The sequence below is a fragment of the Drosophila sechellia genome, chromosome X (genome assembly GCF_004382195.2).
Source record: "Drosophila sechellia strain sech25 chromosome X, ASM438219v1, whole genome shotgun sequence".
NCBI classification, from domain to species: Eukaryota; Metazoa; Arthropoda; class Insecta; order Diptera; family Drosophilidae; genus Drosophila; species Drosophila sechellia.
This window is the reverse complement of record NC_045954.1, coordinates 13,829,799-13,849,402: the sequence shown is the minus strand read 5'-3', so window position 1 is coordinate 13,849,402 and position 19,604 is coordinate 13,829,799. Positions and strand designations below refer to the sequence as shown.

Sequence of the window (19,604 nt, the reverse complement as noted above, 5' to 3'; positions counted from 1 at the left end):
AAAATATAATAATGCACCGTTTAAAAATTAAAAAATATAAAATACAAGTTCTCTTCGCAGCCGGTAGGATTCGAACCTACGCTCCCAGAGGGAATCTGATTTCGAGTCAGACGCCTTAACCACTCGGCCACGACTGCTTTTTATTGATCAAGTCAACAATCTTCCGGAGTTTATGCATATTACGGGGCCAAAGGTTAATTACTACGTTTTCTACTATTTTTATTTTACTTATAAATATGCTTTGATCGTTAAATATGATAATTCTATAAGACAATTAAAAAAGTTTAATTTACTACATTATAAATATAAATTGTTCGTTAAATGAGATAATTCTGTATGGAAATAAAATAATGTGTTTTTAAACACTCACTTATTCTGTTGTGCAGAACGTTTTATTTTAATTTCACAAAATAAAAAGAAATAAATAATTTCATTCGCAGCCGGTAGGATTCGAACCTACGCTCCCAGAGGGAATCTGATTTCGAGTCAGACGCCTTAACCACTCGGCCACGACTGCTACTTGCTATTTGGCAAGCCCAATACAGTATTCAAGCTTCTAGTTGCTTAAAGAACTATTGACTTCGCCAATTAATAAAAGCTGTAATATTCATAGCTCAAGGAAAAATATTAATATTAAAAAAAAAAGTGTAAAAGGATCGGCCGTGACAGGACTCGAACCTGCAATCTTCGGATCCGAAGTCCGACGCCTTATCCATTAGGCCACACGGTCCGTTGGATTACGATGCCGTAGCAACAAATATAAAAAGGGAGAGGCGAGAAAAACTGGAGTGAGAACATTTGCTAGTGAGAACAGAACGTAAACTATAATAACTGGGAAGGGTTGAATTGCAAAAAATCTAGCTTATTAAATGTTCATTCAGTTTCAAAGCGAAACAAAGCTTTGTGATTATTATTTTAAAAATATGTGAGGGATTGAGGTTACACATTTTTTAAGCAAATACCTTCATCTTTTCTAACACCTCTAAATACTAACAAAAACCAATATATCAGGTACATTTCAGGGGCAATGGCCTTCTTTTGTTACACAGGCTTATTTACGGACATATTGTGTTAGGTCATGACTTTTTTTATCAAGAACAACTTAAAGAAGTTGCCGCAAAATAAAATTCCCTTGCCACCCCCACTCAGCTGCAACCTTTTTTGGGGGTTTACCCAAGTGTTTTACTTTTCGGTGCTGCTTAATTCTGTCCGTGTGCGTGTTTGTGTAATGTTTGGATCGATAATTTGTGTCTGCGGCAAACGCATTTTTTGCCTTTTTTGTTGGCTACGTTTTTCCTACTGTCTGGGTTTCCATAAAAAAAATCACAGACACATTTGGAAAAATGTAAATGATGTTTATACATATGTGCATGTTGATTATAGGACCCAATTGCCCATATTTTAAATTGGTATTATAAATAACTAATCATCCAGTTCGTAAAAAAAAATATTTGATTTAATGGCACCCATCTATCTTACTTTATTTTCGTCTAAAATGCTCTCGGAATTGATTGATAAAATTTATAAGTGTAAGGTAATGAATATAATGGCATCGCTAATTTTCTGTGGGCTTGGGAAAGGTCGAAAGTATATATTCCGTTTCGTTTTTTCTTTCGATTTTCTGTGCTGTGTCGTGTTGTGTTTCTATTTCGTTTTCGTTTCGTTGGGGATCTTGGCTAGTGTGGAAGCGAAGTCGGTTACAATTAAAATTAATTTCAAACTATCTAATTACACGGTAATATGCTAATCAGCCTCGCCTCTCTCGCGCCCTCTCCCTCGCACGCCGCCATCCTCTCGCTCTCTCTTGCCACGCACCTGGCAACCGGAGTTGGCCCTCTGGGGGAAGCCCCCTGCCCTGGTTCAAATGCAGTTTGCATGTCAGTTGTTCGTTGCATGTAAAACTTAATGAGATTTCTGCCATGGCCATGACAAACCCAAAAAAAAAAATGGACACACTAAAAACAATTTATTTAGATCTCAAAGATCGCAGAGAATAGCCGTGTCCATATCAAAATATATGATTTCCACATTCTAAATTGTAAAAAATTAAAAAAAAACAATTTAAAAATCAGCCATAGACATTATTTGTTATAGAAAAACTTTCCTTTGTCCATTCTAGGAAGTTTTTTTTTTTTTTAGCGCAGGTCGCTTTGGGATGGACAAAAGTTCTCGCTGCCGCTTCTTTGGCCAATTATTGGCAGCACTATCGGGGCGCCATAAATCAGCACAGGTGGGCGGGGAGGGGGATAAACCTGGAGAGGGGGCGGCGGGCGGAAGCTAACAATGCCCCGCCAACAAAGAGTCATAAATAAATTTTTGCAACTAATTCTGTCAGCTCTCGATGCCTTGCCCATTGCCACATTGCGTTATTATTGATGGTTAAGGTAACAATGCCGCTCGTTTTCGGCCTGGTCAAAATACCCGTAGCCAACTGCGGTAGGTGGACCTCCACCCATTCGTCCTTCCCCTTTTAAACCCTTCACCCCATTAATTCCCCGAATCTATGATTAATGTTCGCCTGCATTTTCCCCGTCTGAAACTTAGTTTTTAAAGTAGAAAAGAAAACAAGAAAGAGGTGGCTCGAGGCATGAAAGCCACAGAACTTTATATTAGCCTTAATATAAATGAACTATTGCTGGAAAATTAGTAGTTAAAAGTAACTAATTACAGTTAATAATTCTAGATTCCTTCCAACTTTTATATTTGTAATGGTAATAGTTAATTTCAATAATGTATAATATGTATATCTTATAAGCTCTTCTCTCCCTCAAAGAAACAATTATTAGACTTTTTTGGTGCGCTTCACAAGCCTGGTAAATTATGTAAGAAACTGAAGAATATTCCGCACCAATTGATCTCTGAATATTTGATGGAAACAGTCGAGTAAACAATATGGTAAATGTTGTTTGTATGTAGCGCTCAAGATTCGAGGGTGGCAGCCCTGACTCCGTACTGGGCTTTGTCCTGAGTATTCCCAATGTTCCCAATGCTCCATCGCCGCACCAACATGCCCCCGTCCTCTGTGTCCAGTGGCACAAAACCGAAATAAATAATTGATGAAACAGCAAAGCGCACGTAGGGATTTCCAACAAGCAGGAGCCCCTCCATTCCCCCACCCACGTGGCCATTTTTCCAGCTGCACTATCGCTCCGCCCCCACCGTCCCCACTGCCCCCTTCACTGTTTTCCCCGACGAACCGCTCTCTTTCGACTGTTTCTCATCCATTTGCTGTTGGGGAAAACTGAAAACCATCTCTGGCCTACGACGCATGATGTTGTGTTGCCCACACACATGGTGTATATGCCATGTGCAATGGGATATACGTGGCTATATATATATATATATATATATATATATATATACACATATATATCTGTGTGCGGGTATATGCTATATATGTTCCTGTACGTGCGCACTTATCGATTTTCTGCTTGAAAAACGTTAAACGAAATGCGCCCATAGCCGTCGTTGTCGGTTAAGTTGTGTCCGGCCGGGCCGAAAAAAGCAGGACTCCCATTCCCAAACAAATACCGCAACCCTACACGGATAAAATATCAAAAAACTTATTTGAAAAAATGGCGCCCAACTGCTTGATACATAAAGCTGGACCAGGGTTTTCACTTCCATTCAAATACTACATACCTTACACAAATAAAATGTGTAAGCTATAAATCAAAATAAATGGCGCCCAACTATTTTTTAAATTAAATATATATATCTTCCATCTCAGTAGTTATTTGATCATAGTCTTAAGATATTGTAAGGGTTTAAAATATCGTTTAAAATATGGTATTGCTTTGTTTTTTACTGTGGACAACACACACTGAGTCCTATTTTTTAAAGGGTTGCCACGGCCACATGCGAAGCAAATGTTCGAGTGCTTTTCGTCTGTGTGTCTGCATCAATATTTGTATACATGTGTGGGGGGTGGCAACAATAGGCGTGTGTTGTAGGCGGTCGTCCTCGTCCACTTTTTTGGTCTCCGTCGTCATCGTCAACGTCAAGCTAAGTTAAAAAAAAAACAAGAAGGGGGCGTAGAGCAAAATACCAACAGAATAATAAAAGATATACACAAAAATATTATAGAAAATAGCAAACAAAAAATGGCGACTATCACCCAAAATATACACAAAACAGGAAAACCGCAACACAATCTTAAACCATAGACTTTACCTAAACATATTTAACTATGCTTTAAGACACTTCAAAGAGCTTTTTATAAAACCTGTTAAATCATACTAGTTATATACATATTTGATTACTCATTTAACATAACATTTACTTTAAGCAGAACTCAAATTCTGTATTAAAGTATTTATTAATGTGATAGACAACAAACACAGATCACGAGAGCAACATGCAGTTGAATATATATTTAAATAAATACTTATATTTAAATAAATACTCACGTGTGCTTTGTTAACTTAATTCCCGGAAAACTTTCCATAGGCTGCCAGCGGGAAAAACGAAAATGAGAAGATGGACAGGACAGGGCTCTGCGGCTATTCATTGACTATGTGCGCACATATCCGTAAATGCAACCTCGTGTACATGCGTACAGTGCGAGTCAGTTGTCTCAGGTGCTTAGTAGTTTTCCACTATTTAGTATGAAATGTTTTTAAAGTTGATTAGAAGATGGGTTATGGGTATAGGGATGACTCATTTCTGTTAAATGTTTTATAAATTTTGATTTATACCTTTTCTATTTAACAGTACGCACTGTACCACTATCTATCTGTCCATATTTATATGTACTACATCTGTGTGTGTGTGTGGACAGACATGCAACGCACAAAAACACCCACCCGAAACACCAAAACACACACACACTCAAATAGAGACAGACATCCCTAGACCTAAGTTGCATGAACTTCAATTTTGCCTCACAATTCGGGGCATGGGTGGGTTTCCAGCGGGGGGGTTTCCCAGAGGGTGGTGCCTACCAAGGCGAGCCAAAACAAAAGGGTGGCATGTGGGTGGCAAAAATGGGAAAATGGAAACGCACACACAGACACAAAGGCATGCAGGGGTGGTGCAGGGGGGCATCTAGGGGTTCTAGACACGCACACAAGCGCACACATGGACTTTGGCCAAGCCCAAAGGCCTGGGATGCCGCCATTTTACTGCGTCGTGCACACAACCCTCAGAGTTGCGCCCCTGCCACACTTGCAGCCCCCCTTGCACATTCGTGTTGCAGGTGCGCCGCCACGAAAAGTTAGGGGGGTTGAGGTTGGCTGTGTGTGGGATATATCTCCTAGTCCTAGTCCAAAGAGTTGATTGTGAGCTCGGCAGAAAATTTCCGACCTATCACATGCAGTATCCTCGTTGCGTTTGCAATGCCACCCAAATGCCCCCAAAAAAACACCCGTTCCCCTACCCCCTTCCCATCGCATGCGTGTGTGTTGAAGCCCCCCTTTCTATACACTCGGCTAAAAACCCGAAGAGATAGATACGTATGACCAGTGCTGGGAAAGGTAATGATTGCTTGACCTTTGAGAGGTGCAAGCAAAATATGATTTTAACAAAATTTCTTTAAATAATAGTTATAAACTAGATTACACATAGTTATTGTTTTGGTAGACCTAGTCCACTTATAAATTTTTCAAATTCGTTTTAGGACAATAAAGAAATCATGCAGCACGTTTTGGAACTAACTGTACTTATGTAACAAGGTGATGAATATGGAACTTAAAAAGAACTCAGTAAATGAACGACAATTTTAAGTAATGGATAGTATTTGTGGACCCACTGTACCACTAACTAGATACTTCACATCACTGGACATGACGCACAGAGCTCATCCTGCCCGAAGCCGGGTCTTTTCCTTTTGTATTTTCCCTTTTATTCCTGAGTGGGTGGCAGAGAAATTCCTTGCTGCGATATCAATTAAGGATACAGCTCACTCACAGCCCCGCTCCTTGTCCCCTTGCTATCCTTTATTTTTGAGGATTTTTCGGTGGCTATAGGCAGACTCAGAGACCAAAGTCCAGTAACTCCCACACACACACACACCAAAAAAAAAAGAAAAAAAAAAAAGGAGAAAAACATCATCTATGGCCGAAACTTTGTTCAATGCTGCAATGGACAGGCCAAAAAGGGAAGCAGAAAGAGAGAGGGATAGCGTGTCCGAGTGGGACAGCACTAGTGCACACACAGAGCTGCATGTGCGTGTATGCGTCGTGTGTGTTGGCCTTAATTTAAATTGGTTTTATGCATGTTGGCTTTTGTTTATTTTTACAATTTTGATGATGTTTTGCTGAATGCGATGCGAGTGGCAGTTCCTTCTCACTTCCACTCTCCCATTGTCCATCTCTCCATTTCGCTCGCTCGTTTGTGTTTGTGTTTGCTGGTCTTTTTGGGTGTTGACTGTACTTCCGGACATTGCATTACATTACGTACCACGTGGGTGTGCTGGTGTGTGTGCGGGTATTTTTCGGGGCTAGGCTGTATGCCCTTTTTCGATTAGCTTTCAAACAAAAATGGCGCATTCGGTGTGCGAGTGAGAGGGCAAGCTGCACGAGGTGCACTCAATGCCCTTTGGGGTGGACTGTACCCAGGAAAAAAGATTCACAAAAAAGTGCATACCACAGTGGGAAGATGAAAGAATGTGTGAGAGTCGACTACTATTGTAATTAGGTTAATTTAGCTGTGTCAGTTTCTAGATACGAATCTATAAAAAACCTTCGGTTCTCAGAAAGAATCCAACAGATACCCGGCAGAAGAAATAAAATATATCACAGTTAAAAAAGACTCGCCAAAGAGGAGATTAAGGTCGTGAAATGTTCAAAACAATAACTATGGTTATTTATGGTTAATTAATTTCAGAACCTTCAATTGTAAATATTAATGATATTTTTTAGAATGTTTTTTATCCTTTGTGATGTAAGTTTTATAAGTTATTCTATAACTTTCAATCATTTAGGGTTCTCAATATTATGACTACCAATTTCATCTCCTTTTAGATATTTCTTTGAGTTTTTCCATGACTTTTATCTATCCAAAGAGGAAAGTAAGGTAAACTATTTATTTAAATGGGGTGAAGCAGTGAGATCGAAATGGAGGCGAGTGTAAAAGACCGTCGATAGCTGGCAAATACAAAGGTGGAGAGGTGAACCACTTGTAACGATTAATGGCCATAGTTATGGTCTGACACCACTGGCCCACACTTCACCCGAAAATATCCTCAAAGCCCACACCCCCACCCCTCACCAGACGCTTTTCCATGCATTTCCTTGGCCCAGAACAGCACAAAATGAAGCTACCGATAAAAATCCTCGAGCACACAGACCATGGAATACCGCATTTTGCATATGCGTTTGCCTTCGTCCCGGAAAAACCACCCGTTTCCCACCCACTGCCGCCCACTTGCCGGAAAAACAAAGTCGACACAGACTAAAAAACAGAGAACACAACATCGGCAGCAAAAATACAAAAAAAATACAACAAAAATATATGAAAAATAATAAAGACCAGAGGGAAAAAATTGCTTTAGGTTCGACATTTGACTGCCCTGTGTTGTTGGTCAGGGGCCTCGAAATCGCCAGAACCAGATATATACGTATATATGTATGCCCGCGGAGCGCACCCAATCAGAGGCGGGAAAAGCGTTTTCGGGGGGAGTGGCCAGCACACACACTCTCCCACGCTGCGAGGACCACAAAAGATAGACAAGACCTGAACGCCGCTTTTCCCCATCGCCGGACCTCCGAAGGTCCCTCAGTGGACGGGGACCCAGTGAAGGGTTAAGCCGGGGTTAGTGGGAGGCCTGCCGACAGGATAATTCCAATCCCAAAGTCCCAAGTTGAGCAGCTGATTGACAACTGCAGTCGTGAGAAGTAAAAACAAATTTGACATTTTATTGAAAATTTTTGCTGCGAGTTTTCAATGGTTAAGACAAATAACTAAAATAAATTATAAAACTTACTACTTGTAAATATTTTATATTATTTTATAAACAATATCCAAAGCAAAATGTTATAAATTCAAGCGATTTTATAACCGTAAATCGGTTATAAGTTTGACGGTTATAGAGTTTGTTGACCCATGTTGCCACGCCCACTATAACTCCCCTTAACCTCCAAAACACGCCCACATCTTTGAAACCAATTTTGAAAATTTTTTCATAATTTAATAAGTCTTGTGTATTTCTAGCAATTTTCCACGCCCACTCGAACGCCCTAAAACCGCCAAAACTGTCAAGCCCACAGTTTTGAACAATTTTTAAATTTTTTCTCACTATGTTCCCCAGTATCTATCGATATCCCAGAAAAATTATGAAATTTCGCGTTCGCATTGACACTGAGTACCGGGTATCTGATAGTCGTGGAACTCGACTATAGCATTCTCTCTTGTTTAACATTAAATTCGTGAATAAACTTACCATTCAGTTATATTACCACTTAACTATTCAAATAAAACACAACTTGGTTTATTTTTTATTTAAATTTTTCGTTTTTATTTATTTTTCTTAGAAAAAAATTAATTAAAATTAAAGAAAACTGAATTGAATATTTGCTTAATTTTTATTTCGATTACTCTTTGATTTATGGTTGCTTTTCGGTTGCTATTGTTTTTTGGATTAGCCTTTAGTGATTTCGGTGACAAACATTTAATTACTGTACACATTTTTTGTTGGGAACTGCACTTGAAATTTTCACGCAATCAAGCCACTACTTCTTTTTTTTTTTTTTTGTATAAATATATAGTGTATGCATTCATTGTATTTTGTTCATGTATCATATTTTTGTATATTTTTTATATATTTTTCTTTCAAAAATTACTAATAGCTTAAAGGCTTCATTGTTTGGTTAAAAAAAATTGTTTTCGAGTAAAACTATTTATCGTTTATAAAAGGGACTCTGACACAACCCAGGCAAAGCTCAAGTATAGATCGAAATGTTGAACTTAGTTAAGAAAAGTAAAGTCTACGAGTTGGACGATCACATCTTAAATTTTCTGAAACACTGAAAATTATACATTCAAAACTCTCTATTTTGAATAGACATTTAAACCGAGTTTACAAATGACTTTTCGACTGAATGTACGAGTTCAAGGAAATCAAAATCCCTTCTAGTTGCCTTTCCAATTGATTTATTATCTGATGCTACATGTTTTAATGGTTATGGGTTGGTTATTTCAGTTACACATAGAATTATATACGGCTATATGTATATAGACACCAGACCCCTCGAACAAATCAATAGAAACGATTAAAACCAATTACTGTTTTCTTTTTTTTTTTTTTTTCATTTTTCGTTTTATGTTTTTTTACATAAAGAATGCTTTCGCTATCTCTCTTCCATTTCGCCGATCGCCCCGATCGATTGGTTGAAAAAAAAATATATATTAATATTTTATATGTATATCCCGCCCCAGAAGGTTCGAAAAAAAATATGTGTTTTTAAATCGTTTTTTTTTTTCTTGCTTGCTTTTTTTATCTTATTTTATGTTTTCTTTCGTATGCTTTAGGTTTTTCTGGTTGTTTTTAAAGTATGCATTTTCCCCACCCGCCCGTCCATGTCACGCACCCACTTTCTGGAAAATCGCCCATACAACTGACGGATCCGCTTTCTGACTTTCCTCCTGACCTCGGGCGTTCAGTCTTCGACGGCATATTTCTGGGTCCACTCGCGGGCATTGCGAATGGCCTCCGCCTCGTTGACCTTCCACAACTCGGCCACATCGTTGGCCAGCGGATCGTCGGGATTGGGTGCACTGAGCAGTGCCTGAATGGACAGCAATATGGTGCGGATCTGCAGGGCTGGACTCCACTTGTCCTTCAGCACGTCGAGGCAAATGCGGCCCAAACGATCGATGTTCGGATGGTAGATCTTCGTGATGAAGCGCACCTTAGGCGCCGACATCGGATAGTCCTCCGGTAGGAACAGCTCCAGCTTGAACACGCCGCCCTCGAAGGGCGAATCGTTCGGTCCGGTCACGATCACATGGAAGTAACGGGCATTGTTCTCATCGGGAATGGCATTGATCCCAGGCACTGGCTCCTGCATCAAACGCTGAGTCTCCTTGATGATGCGACGTGGCAGGCTGGACATCGTTCAGCTGGTAACTTCTATTTAGTTCCTTCTACGCGGTAAACTGGAAACGCGGATTGAGTCTGGGCCTTCTCGTTGAGCTGCAAACGAGATCGGAGTCAAGTTAACCAATTAAGTAGATCCTCGAAATCATCCACTATCCCCAAGGTAAGTAAAACTATAAATTATTATCTCTAATGTCTACAATCGTGGTTTCAACTGTGAAATTAAGCGATTACTAATTTAACTAGATTAACTAGGTATCGGTGAAATAGTAGCATTCGTAAGTTGGAGCTTCACTTGGTTTTCTTGGGGAAGAGCGTCACAAATCAAAGAGAATTTTTCTTTTGCAGCTCAAGGTCGTTCTTTATGGGGATGCGTGTGTGTAGGGTTGGGTGGATTTTCGGTCTGATACGTGGCTTTCACTTTCCCAAAGAAAGTTTTGCTACAGAATTTAGCATACCACAAAGATGTCTCTCTCGTACAGTGTAACTGAGCTGGCTAAAACAATCCAATTCAAAATATGTTTTAAATTTAAAGATGTTTTCAAATTGTAGTACTTAACAATATTTATATTGAAGTATAGACAAGAACGGAATGGAAGGGAATTCAAAGTTATTTACTTGATTCTGGATAGCTAGACTATATTGTAAACGCCTCCTGTTTCACAATATTCTGGATTTTTTTCCGTTACACATTTTCGAAGTTCAAGAGAAAACACATGATTAAAATGAATTTCTTCCTGTGTAAGTCAAAGCCCACCTACCATTGCCAATCCCTTTTAGCGTGACCTTGCGGCTCCTTTAACTGTTTACATTTCCTAGACACACGGAAAATGAAGTCAAATAAGGTGGAGAAGGGGAAAGGAAGACGCAGATAAACAAGAAACAAAAGGCGATAAATGAAGGCCTCGAAATTTCCAGAAATTGTATTGAGAAAACAACAATAACAGCAACGAAAAGCACTCGAACCAAACAAAAGAATATGAATATGAATGAAACAAAAATAACAATAATTTAACCATAATGTTATTGTGCAAGTGTGCGGCGTTTCGCTGTTTTACCAACTTATTGATTTCCCTTTTGGGTGACAAATGCACGTAGTTCCGCAGAGGAAGAAGAAGCACACTGGACAGGAGGAATGCGGAGGGAGAAAGGGGTGAACCGCTTGAAAAATCAATAATGTTGGCAATTAAACTACAAAAAAAACACCTAATAAGATTTTCCTTTTTTACAAGCAACAATTTCGCTTGCACACGCACACACACAGACAAAGCGAGTCACGTACCCACGCACACAGACAAAATGCAGACAACGCGCACGAAAAAGACAAAGGCGAAAAGAGAATATGCGGATGGGTGGGACAAAGAGGGCGAGTCAAAAAAAGCAGAAAAGCAAACGCCGCGTTTTTGGCGAATTTAAGTTAATAGGAAAAAAGGCGAATACTTGGTGCGAACGCCACAATTATTATTTTTCACACACACACATTCGATTTATCAACTTTTACGGCTTTTTTCTTGCTCTTCGATATTATATTAAATTTTATCTGCTGCCTGTGCTTCTTCTTCTGCTGGTGCTGTTCCTGCTTTTTGCTGCTGTTGTTGTTGTTCTCACTTTGGTATTTTTTCGGGCATTTACAACATTTTTGGACAAAAACAATGATTTTTCGATAGAGTATGCAACTTTTGATAAAACACAAACTCACAGCGTAACAGCGCCAAGTTATTGTTGAACTTTATTTGCAGTTATGTCCGATACTTCGTTGGCAAACCGATAAAATTCGATTTTGCAGGCAGCTCCACCACAAAAATTATGAATGTCGAGCACACTCGAAAAAAAATGTAGCCGTTCGCTAGTATGTGTGTGCGTTGCTGTGACTAACGTGCGTCTGTGTGGCGTGCGTGTGAGCGGCAATGTCAAAATGACAGGGTTGCTAGGCTGCCTTGACCTGAATTAAATATTTTTGCAACACCTTTGCACTGTCTTCTTGTTGAAATTTCAGTAGAAATATAGTTTCAAATATTTGCTATGCTATTTATCTTGTTTTTTATTGCATTTTTTAATTTTTACGCAGATAATTTTATTGTTCGCACTAGTAAAAACGCATTTTCGGTGACAACTCTAGCGCTTAGCGGCTGTCAAATAGGACCGTGTTTCGTAGCAATCAGCTCCTCGGCACGCTGCAACCCAAGGTTTTGGAGCGCTTAGCTTTTTTCTGTCCGTAATTTTTATTGGAAATTTGGCGGGTGGAATCCAGTTGGAAAAAACACAAAAGAGAAGTAACTAAAAGTGCAAGTTCCCGGGAATCAGCAATAAATTGAGTCGAAATTTATTTAATCTTCATGACGACTTTGATAATTGTTTTCGTTGCTTAAAACCAATGATGTGCGTTTTGAATATTCATCAGATGTAACTTAGCTTCATACTGAAGGTAAGTACAGTTAGAATTCTTGAGAAACTATCATTTATGGAAGCACTTTATAAAGCGATATATAAACTGCATAATAGCACTATTTAATATTGTTTTATGTTCTTTTTAACTTTATAACCATCTGTTTCCCAATAACGTTTATTACAATAAGACTTATAATGACAAAATGTGCATGTATATTAAAATTAATTTTATTTCATTAGTATTATTCGAGAGCAAATTAATGATTTAGAAAATGAAACTATGTACAGTTTCGCTATTTAACAAGTCTAAAAGGAGCCGGTGCAGGATTCCAATCAGACACGTGCAAAAACATAACTCCAAAAAGCGAGATAGCAACAACAACAAATTGTCAATTTACTGTAATCAACATTTATGCGTTTTTAAAAAGAGAGGCTGTCCAAACACACACACACAACTGCGCACTTGCACTCACACCCACACATCGAATGCAATGCCCAATGGACGCACAAGAAGCCGAAAAGAGCAACAACAAAAACCACAAGGCGGAAGGCAGAAAACTAAAATACAAAAAAAAACAAGCGAAACCTCTCGCTCGCACACACACATGCTATTTATCATTCGTATTCGCTCGATTGCATAGGCCGGTTGCATGTGTGTGTGCGAGTGTAAGATAAAAACAAACAGCAACTACAAAAGGGCAACAAAACCAACAACAGCAAGTCAGCCATATGCATTACACACACCGCACACCGCACACACACACACACGTGCGATCTCCGTTTTTAGGCTGGCCAAACCAACAACAACGACTGTAGTCCAGCCCACAAGTGAGAGCGAGAGAGAGCAACCTGCCTCTTTTCTGCTTTGCTGTTTATCTGTTTTTCTGCTGCAACTGCGCTGCTTTTCCCTACGCAGTGCACGTGTGTGTGTGTAAAAGTGTGTGGGTGGGAGCGAGAGGGGATGAAAGAGCAAGAGAGGGCGGAACGGAGGCGACCTTTATTCGCTCTTGAGCTGCAGCTGTTTTTAGTGCCTTCCTCTATTTCTACGCTCGATATGGCAAAATTCAAACCGCTACAGCTGATCTTCAAAGGAATGGGATAGAAAGTGTAGAAAGTGTGGGTGGAAAGGGGAGAAGAAACTTTAGAGAAGACGAGGTGAAGAGTGTAAGAGTTCCGCTACAAAATGAAGATTTAGTGGAAAAGGAAAGACTAGTATAGCCACTTCTTAAGTGGTGGAATATAATGCAATTTTCTTGGTTTTCGTACAATAAGTGATTAAAAAATAGATGTATGTACATATGTATATCGGAATAGAAAACCTCAATGCCTTTTTTCCTCTTCCAGAAATAACTGAAATGGAGAGCGTTTGCTTAACTATGAAAATGTATCAAAATCGACAAGTCCATAACTTTATTTTGCAATTGAACGGGATTTTATCATAATCATATCAGAGAGCTAATATAATTTGGTAAGTAGTATTATAACTTAAACAACTCACTGCTCCTTCTATCCGTTCTATCCGTATTCATTGTTTTCCCATTTTAATGGCCGACGATTTTCTACCATAGTTACAAAAACATGGCGTTCACTAGCTCTTTTTTTCTGACCTGTAATTCCGGTGGTGGGTTACGTTTTACAAAATTCGCATGGCCGCTCGGTTATGGTTTATCCATTTCTTACATTTAATTTTAAAATATTTAACATGAACATAATATCTTTTTATATAAGCCTTAAGTTAGTTGTAGTCCAACAAAATAGTTTCAGGGTGTATTCGCTTTTATTCAATCGTAAATAACCATTTATCAAGCTTTAAGTTTATTCCATATATCAAAACAATATTATTATTATTAAATATGATTATGTTAATGCAAGTTAACAACAAATTCAATCAAAAATAATGTAAAAAAATAAGTCATTTGTTAAATGCTGTAAAAGTTAAATTGATTGCAAAAATAATCAAGGGTATAAAGTACCGAGTAAGTTGGGAAACGTAAAAAATTGTATTTATTTGTGTTGGGATTTTTGTTTGTAATATTCAAAACGCAAAACTTTGACAGCACTTCAGCTGGGGGAAATAAATCTCAGTATTGTTTTGTAATTAGCACCTGAGTTCCCCCTCATTTCCTTCGAAACTTTCTTAGAATTTCTTTTTAGCAATTTTTTCTTCCTGACAAAGAAGCGCGCAACATGCGCTTTAGCAGCACGTTGCCAAAGGAAAACTTTAGCAACATCTCCAATCAGAATTTGCTCTGCTTCTCTTTCGCCTGCACTTGCAATCAAATGCACTTTAAGAGAGCGTATTGCTCTTGAGAGGCCTACTCTTGAGCCCAAAAACGCAACGAACAAAACGAGCAAAACAAATAAGGTGAAAACACAAACAAAAAGAAGCGGCGCTTTCCTTTTGCCTTCTTTTTGCCATTTCTCTTGTTCTGTTTTGTTTGTTGCTGTCGAAGGGCAGCAAAGCAAAAGTGGGCGGGCTGGGCGAGAGGGGGCGGCTGAAAGACGCACGCATAAATAAAAACAACAGCAAAACTGAGGCAAAAGTGTCCATTAGACTCGTTGTTGTTGTAATTTACAAGTGTCCATCCGCAAAAAATCCGAATTCCTTGAGGTTAAAAATACATATATCAAATGGCTTTCGCTTGTTTTTAGCCAGAAACGAGAACTTCTTAGTTGTTTTGGCGTTAGTTTTAAAAAGTAAATATCTCATTTGATTCTCCAGGAAGTGATTTTAAAGTATAAACATCAACATTATCATAGCAAGAAATACTAGTGCTATTTTATTTCAGAAATGTACACAGGTTTTTGAGTATTTCGAATTGTGTTGCATACTTTGCGGCACTATTACGTGATATTTTCAAATCCTGCAGATTTTTCATAGAAAATGTGAAATTTTCTAGGAAACACATTATTCTGATGCGTAATTGTTGGTGTCATATAAGTTTACAGGCAGAAGAAATCTCTGGAGGATTCTCAGCCAGTTGTAAGGGTATTCGAGACTCCAATGTCCTGCGAAATCCTTGCGGCTCGTGTTGTTCTTGTTGCTTCTGTTTCTGTTTTTGTTTGGGGTCGCGTTCGTCGTTTTGTGAGTGCAACAGACTTGGCTTAGAGTGGATGTGGGTGGTTGGTTGGGGTGTCGGCGTGTTGGGTGGGCTGCAATGTGGGCGGCTGGGCGGTCGAGGGAACAAAGGAAACCCTTGGCAGCGCAGGGCCAACAAAAAAGAAAAAGAAGCAGACACAAAAAATATCAAGAAGAAGATGTGGCAGCAGCTACATAGATGACAAGAAGCAGCACACGAAGCCGCCGAGGTCGAACGAAAAAGGACGAAGTCCTGTTTGTGTGGGTGGAAAATTGCGTCCTGTGGGCCGTTTGTTTTGCTTTATTTCCCCTCCTTTTGCCTTTATTTTTTTTTTTTTGGCTGGTGGGTTGGTGCAACATAGGCTGAGTTGTTGTCGCCTTTTTTGTAGGTTTTTTTTTTTCGTTTTTCGTTTGGTTTTTTTGGAGTCAATGTCTGGCACCAGTTTATTTGAGTGTTTCTCTCCACGTTCCACTGTCTGTGTGCGTTGGTGTTTGTGTGGCGACTGCGTGCAGACGGAAAGGTCCTGGAACCCAAAACCCAAGCCCCCCAACCACCGCCCACCCGAATGCGTTTTTTTCGACCGAGAGTCGTCGCATTTTCGATTTTATTGAGCAAACAACGAATTGCTAAATAAAAACAAAAGCAACGATAAAAGTGCAAAAGCATATAAAAAACAAAACAAACCAAAGAAGTGTGTGGGGGTGGATTTTTGGCAACTAGCTGATTTCGGCGAATTTTATGCATACGTAGCTGTTGGGGCAGCCAGAAGAAAGATCATTGAGGGTTGCAGTGAAAAAGGGTTTATTATAGGGGTCCTACAACCAGCAAAGATCACAATGCTACATTAAAAATGTCAAAAGTTGTCACAACAAATCAGATCGCCAGTTTGTGTGGTTCTTTAATGGATGATACAGATCCCAAATTAGTTATAGTTTAATTTAGTTTTAGCTAGATTTCGGAGCTGCAAGTGCGATCGTAATTAAATATACACAAATGTGATTAATCACATTAATCGGCAGAACCTTTCCATCTATTTTCCCAAAAAAGCGCGCACATTTTTTTCGCGAATCAATTCTTGTTCCACCCAATTCGTTTCTAATTTTTGTTTTTGTTATTTTTTTATTTGGTTTTTTTGCAAACCCAAAGCTTGCTGAGTTATCTTCTTGTGCTGCTTCTTCCTCTTAATTTTTTTGCTCACTTAATTTATGTATTTTTTTTTCTGGGCAGCAAAAAGTTGAAATAAAATAAAGCGGATCTCTCGCTGAGTGAAAGGGTAGGAAGAGGGGAGCGAAAGAGAGAGCGGCGAAGCAGGTGTATGTGTAGTTGTGTGCGGGAGCGCCGATAAAAGCGAGCGAAAAAGAAGCTACAAAAAATTCGCAACAAAAGAGAATTTGCAAAAGGGAAGAATTCGCATTCGCGGGAGAGCAACTCTCTTTTCCTTTGCATGTCATCTGGTGTGTGTGAGAGTGTGTGTGTGTTTGCTTCGCTGCGTGGCCATTTCGCTTTTGGCAACATGTTGCGCGCAACATTTATTCGCAAAAAATTCGCGATCTCTCTCCCACCGTCTCTCTCTCTTTTGGCGAAGCTCTGACCAATGCAGCTCGGATTTGTGTGTGTGCGTGTGAGTGTGTAGTTTCTTGGTTGCCAATTTTTTATTTTCCTTTTTCGCAATTTTTTTTTTATTCTGTTTGCTTTTGTTTGGAGCGCTCTGCCGGCGTCGCTGCCGACGTAGCCGCCGTTGTTGTCGTTGTTGCCCCGCCGCAGTCGCCAGTTGGTCCGTTCATTCGGTTGTGTCGTTTGCTCCTCGTCGCTTGGTGTGTGAGTGCAAAAAGCGCTGAAAATCGCAAAAAAGTCGCGAAAAAAGCGCTGAAATTCCCACAAAAAATAAACTCAGAAATATATTTCAAATAAACTACGAAAATCGTTTTAACATACAGCTAAACATTTTTTTTACTGTGCCAAAGTTGATCAAGAATTTATTGTGAATTTTATTTTAGTGCGATCTTCCCACACAAAACTCTACATACCCCTTCTTTCTCTTTCTCCCTTCGTTCTGCCAAAAATAAATAAAAATGAAATTAAAATTGTCTTAATTTTCCGCCTAAGTGCTGGAAAGAATATAAAATAGTTCCCCTTCTTTCATAGAATTGTGCAATTTAAAAGTTTTTATTAACTGAGACTGTTGCCAGCGGAATATATTTCTTATCTGTGTGCAATATTTTACACCTTAGATTATCCAGTTGGGGCCTAAATATTATATATCAAGATTTGGCTTGATGTGTAGATCAATTAACTGCAAGGCAAAACGATGTTACGCACACTTGAATCATTTTAGATTATTTTGTATTTTTATTTTTATTTTTTGAAGCCCATAAACTTCATTCTTAAACAAATATTTGTTTGGCATCACTGTATATTAATATATATAAAAGTATTATTTTACTAGATATTTTTCAATTTGTGGTATTGAACTGAAAGTTACTAAATATAACTTTAAATGTGTGCATACTTGGAAATTAATATTTAGAAATTTAACAAAAATAGGGTTTTAATTTCGAGGTACATTTCGCATGCTCTTGATAAATAAAATCCTCGATCGAAAATTTAAATTCAAATATGACAGGAATGCTTAAAATAATAACTTTTCAAACTAAAAAACTTTCAAAGTACTTAAGCTCTATTTAACCTTAAAAAAGACGGAAAAACGATGCTATTTATAATATTTTTTCAGGTATTTAAAAAAAAATCTCTTTTTAATTAAATTTTTTAATTTATAAAAAAAAGTACTGAAAAATTGCAAAACCAAATCCCTTGAAATATTCAACGAATCTAACTTATGTAAATCCAAAAATCATATAATTTTCCCCGAAAAATCCTGGAAAATGTGTGCTAGTAGATTTCCCACCTTACTTGCCGAAAAACACATTGATCTTGAAATAGTTGGCGGCGTGACGGATTTCCACTCAATCTTGGCCAGAGTTCGAGTTCTATTCCTCTTCCTTTTCCCTTAGCGGTCCGCTCTCTTTGGGCCGAAAAGTAGCGGCCTCTTTGAAGGCCGAGTGCGAGAGAGTTTCGCGAACTGCAACGTCGACGTCGACGCGGGCAGACACACACATGCAATGCGTTTTTCGCTTTTTGCTCCACTCTTTTCGGCCTTTTCGCTCTTTCGGAGCGAGGTTTTCACTCGCGAATTCGAGTGAAGTTGCGACCACTATACTTTTGCGTTCTGCTACTTCTTCTCCTTTTTTTTTTGCATTCTATGAGTGTGCGGGTGTGTGTGTGTGTGCTGCTGCTGCCGCTGCTGCTGCTGCTGCTGCTGCTGTTGCTGCTGCTGCTGCTGTTGCTGTTGTCGTCATCGGCGGTCCGGCAACGTAAACGAAACGTATCGAAAACGTATTGAATCATAACAGATCCGCACGTTGTCGCGCACGTACGCAGTCCGCGGAAGAAAAGCTACAGCTCTCTCTCTGTCTCGGCTAACAAACACACCAAACACACATTCACACACACCTACTCCAACTGCAACGGCAACTGCAACACAACTGCAACACAAACAACAACCTGCGGCAACAGCAGCAACAACAACAACAACACAACAATTCAGCATTCAAAACATCAATCACGAAAAAAAATCAAATATTATCAATCATCCATCGACAAAAAATCGCATTTTTTCCTGTGTCGAAAGTAATTTCAAAATAAAATTCTTCCCTTTACAAAAATACCCCAAAATATATAGCAGTAAAAATTCCAACATCGCGCCGCGTAACTTCATTTTTTTTTTTCAAGTGTTTTTAGAATTTTTTTTCAATATAAAATATTGAAAGTGAAAGCAGCAGCAACTATTTTTGATTTTAGCAAATGTGCTGTTTCTGAAAAAGTGTTTATGACAAAGTGCTAGAAAACCGGAAGGACCATACATAATATGAAAAAATTACACGATTTTCGTATTTTGTGTTTGTTGAGGATCACTTAAGTGCCCCAAAAGGACATGTGTTTTTCCAAGGAATTTAATCATGCATAGCCAAGTTGAAAATCTTGAGAGGGAAACTAGTGATATTGCGTTTTCCAAGGACTAAAGCTATTCAAAGGATATTGTT

The 19,604-nt window shown here is 38.9% G+C and overlaps 1 protein-coding gene and 3 non-coding genes across 4 annotated transcripts; all 4 read right to left on the bottom strand.

The window, feature by feature from the left end:
* Window positions 1–55: 55 nt before the first annotated feature.
* Trnas-cga lies at window positions 56–137 on the bottom strand. The gene has a single exon. It is a non-coding gene; the product is annotated as a tRNA-Ser (tRNA).
* A 298-nt stretch (window positions 138–435) lies between these two features.
* On the bottom strand, window positions 436–517 carry Trnas-cga. The gene has a single exon. It is a non-coding gene; the product is annotated as a tRNA-Ser (tRNA).
* Window positions 518–657: 140 nt separating this feature from the next.
* Trnar-ucg lies at window positions 658–730 on the bottom strand. The gene has a single exon. It is a non-coding gene; the product is annotated as a tRNA-Arg (tRNA).
* Window positions 731–8,508: 7,778 nt separating this feature from the next.
* Window positions 8,509–11,889, bottom strand: LOC6618481 (ubiquitin-conjugating enzyme E2 N). The gene is made up of 2 exons (XM_032725401.1): window positions 11,736–11,889; window positions 8,509–10,132 (listed from the first exon to the last, which is right to left on the bottom strand). The coding sequence occupies exon 2, from the start codon at window positions 10,050–10,052 to the stop codon at window positions 9,597–9,599; it is 456 nt and encodes a 151-aa protein (XP_032581292.1). The 5' UTR covers window positions 10,053–10,132; window positions 11,736–11,889; the 3' UTR covers window positions 8,509–9,596.
* Window positions 11,890–19,604: the final 7,715 nt, after the last annotated feature.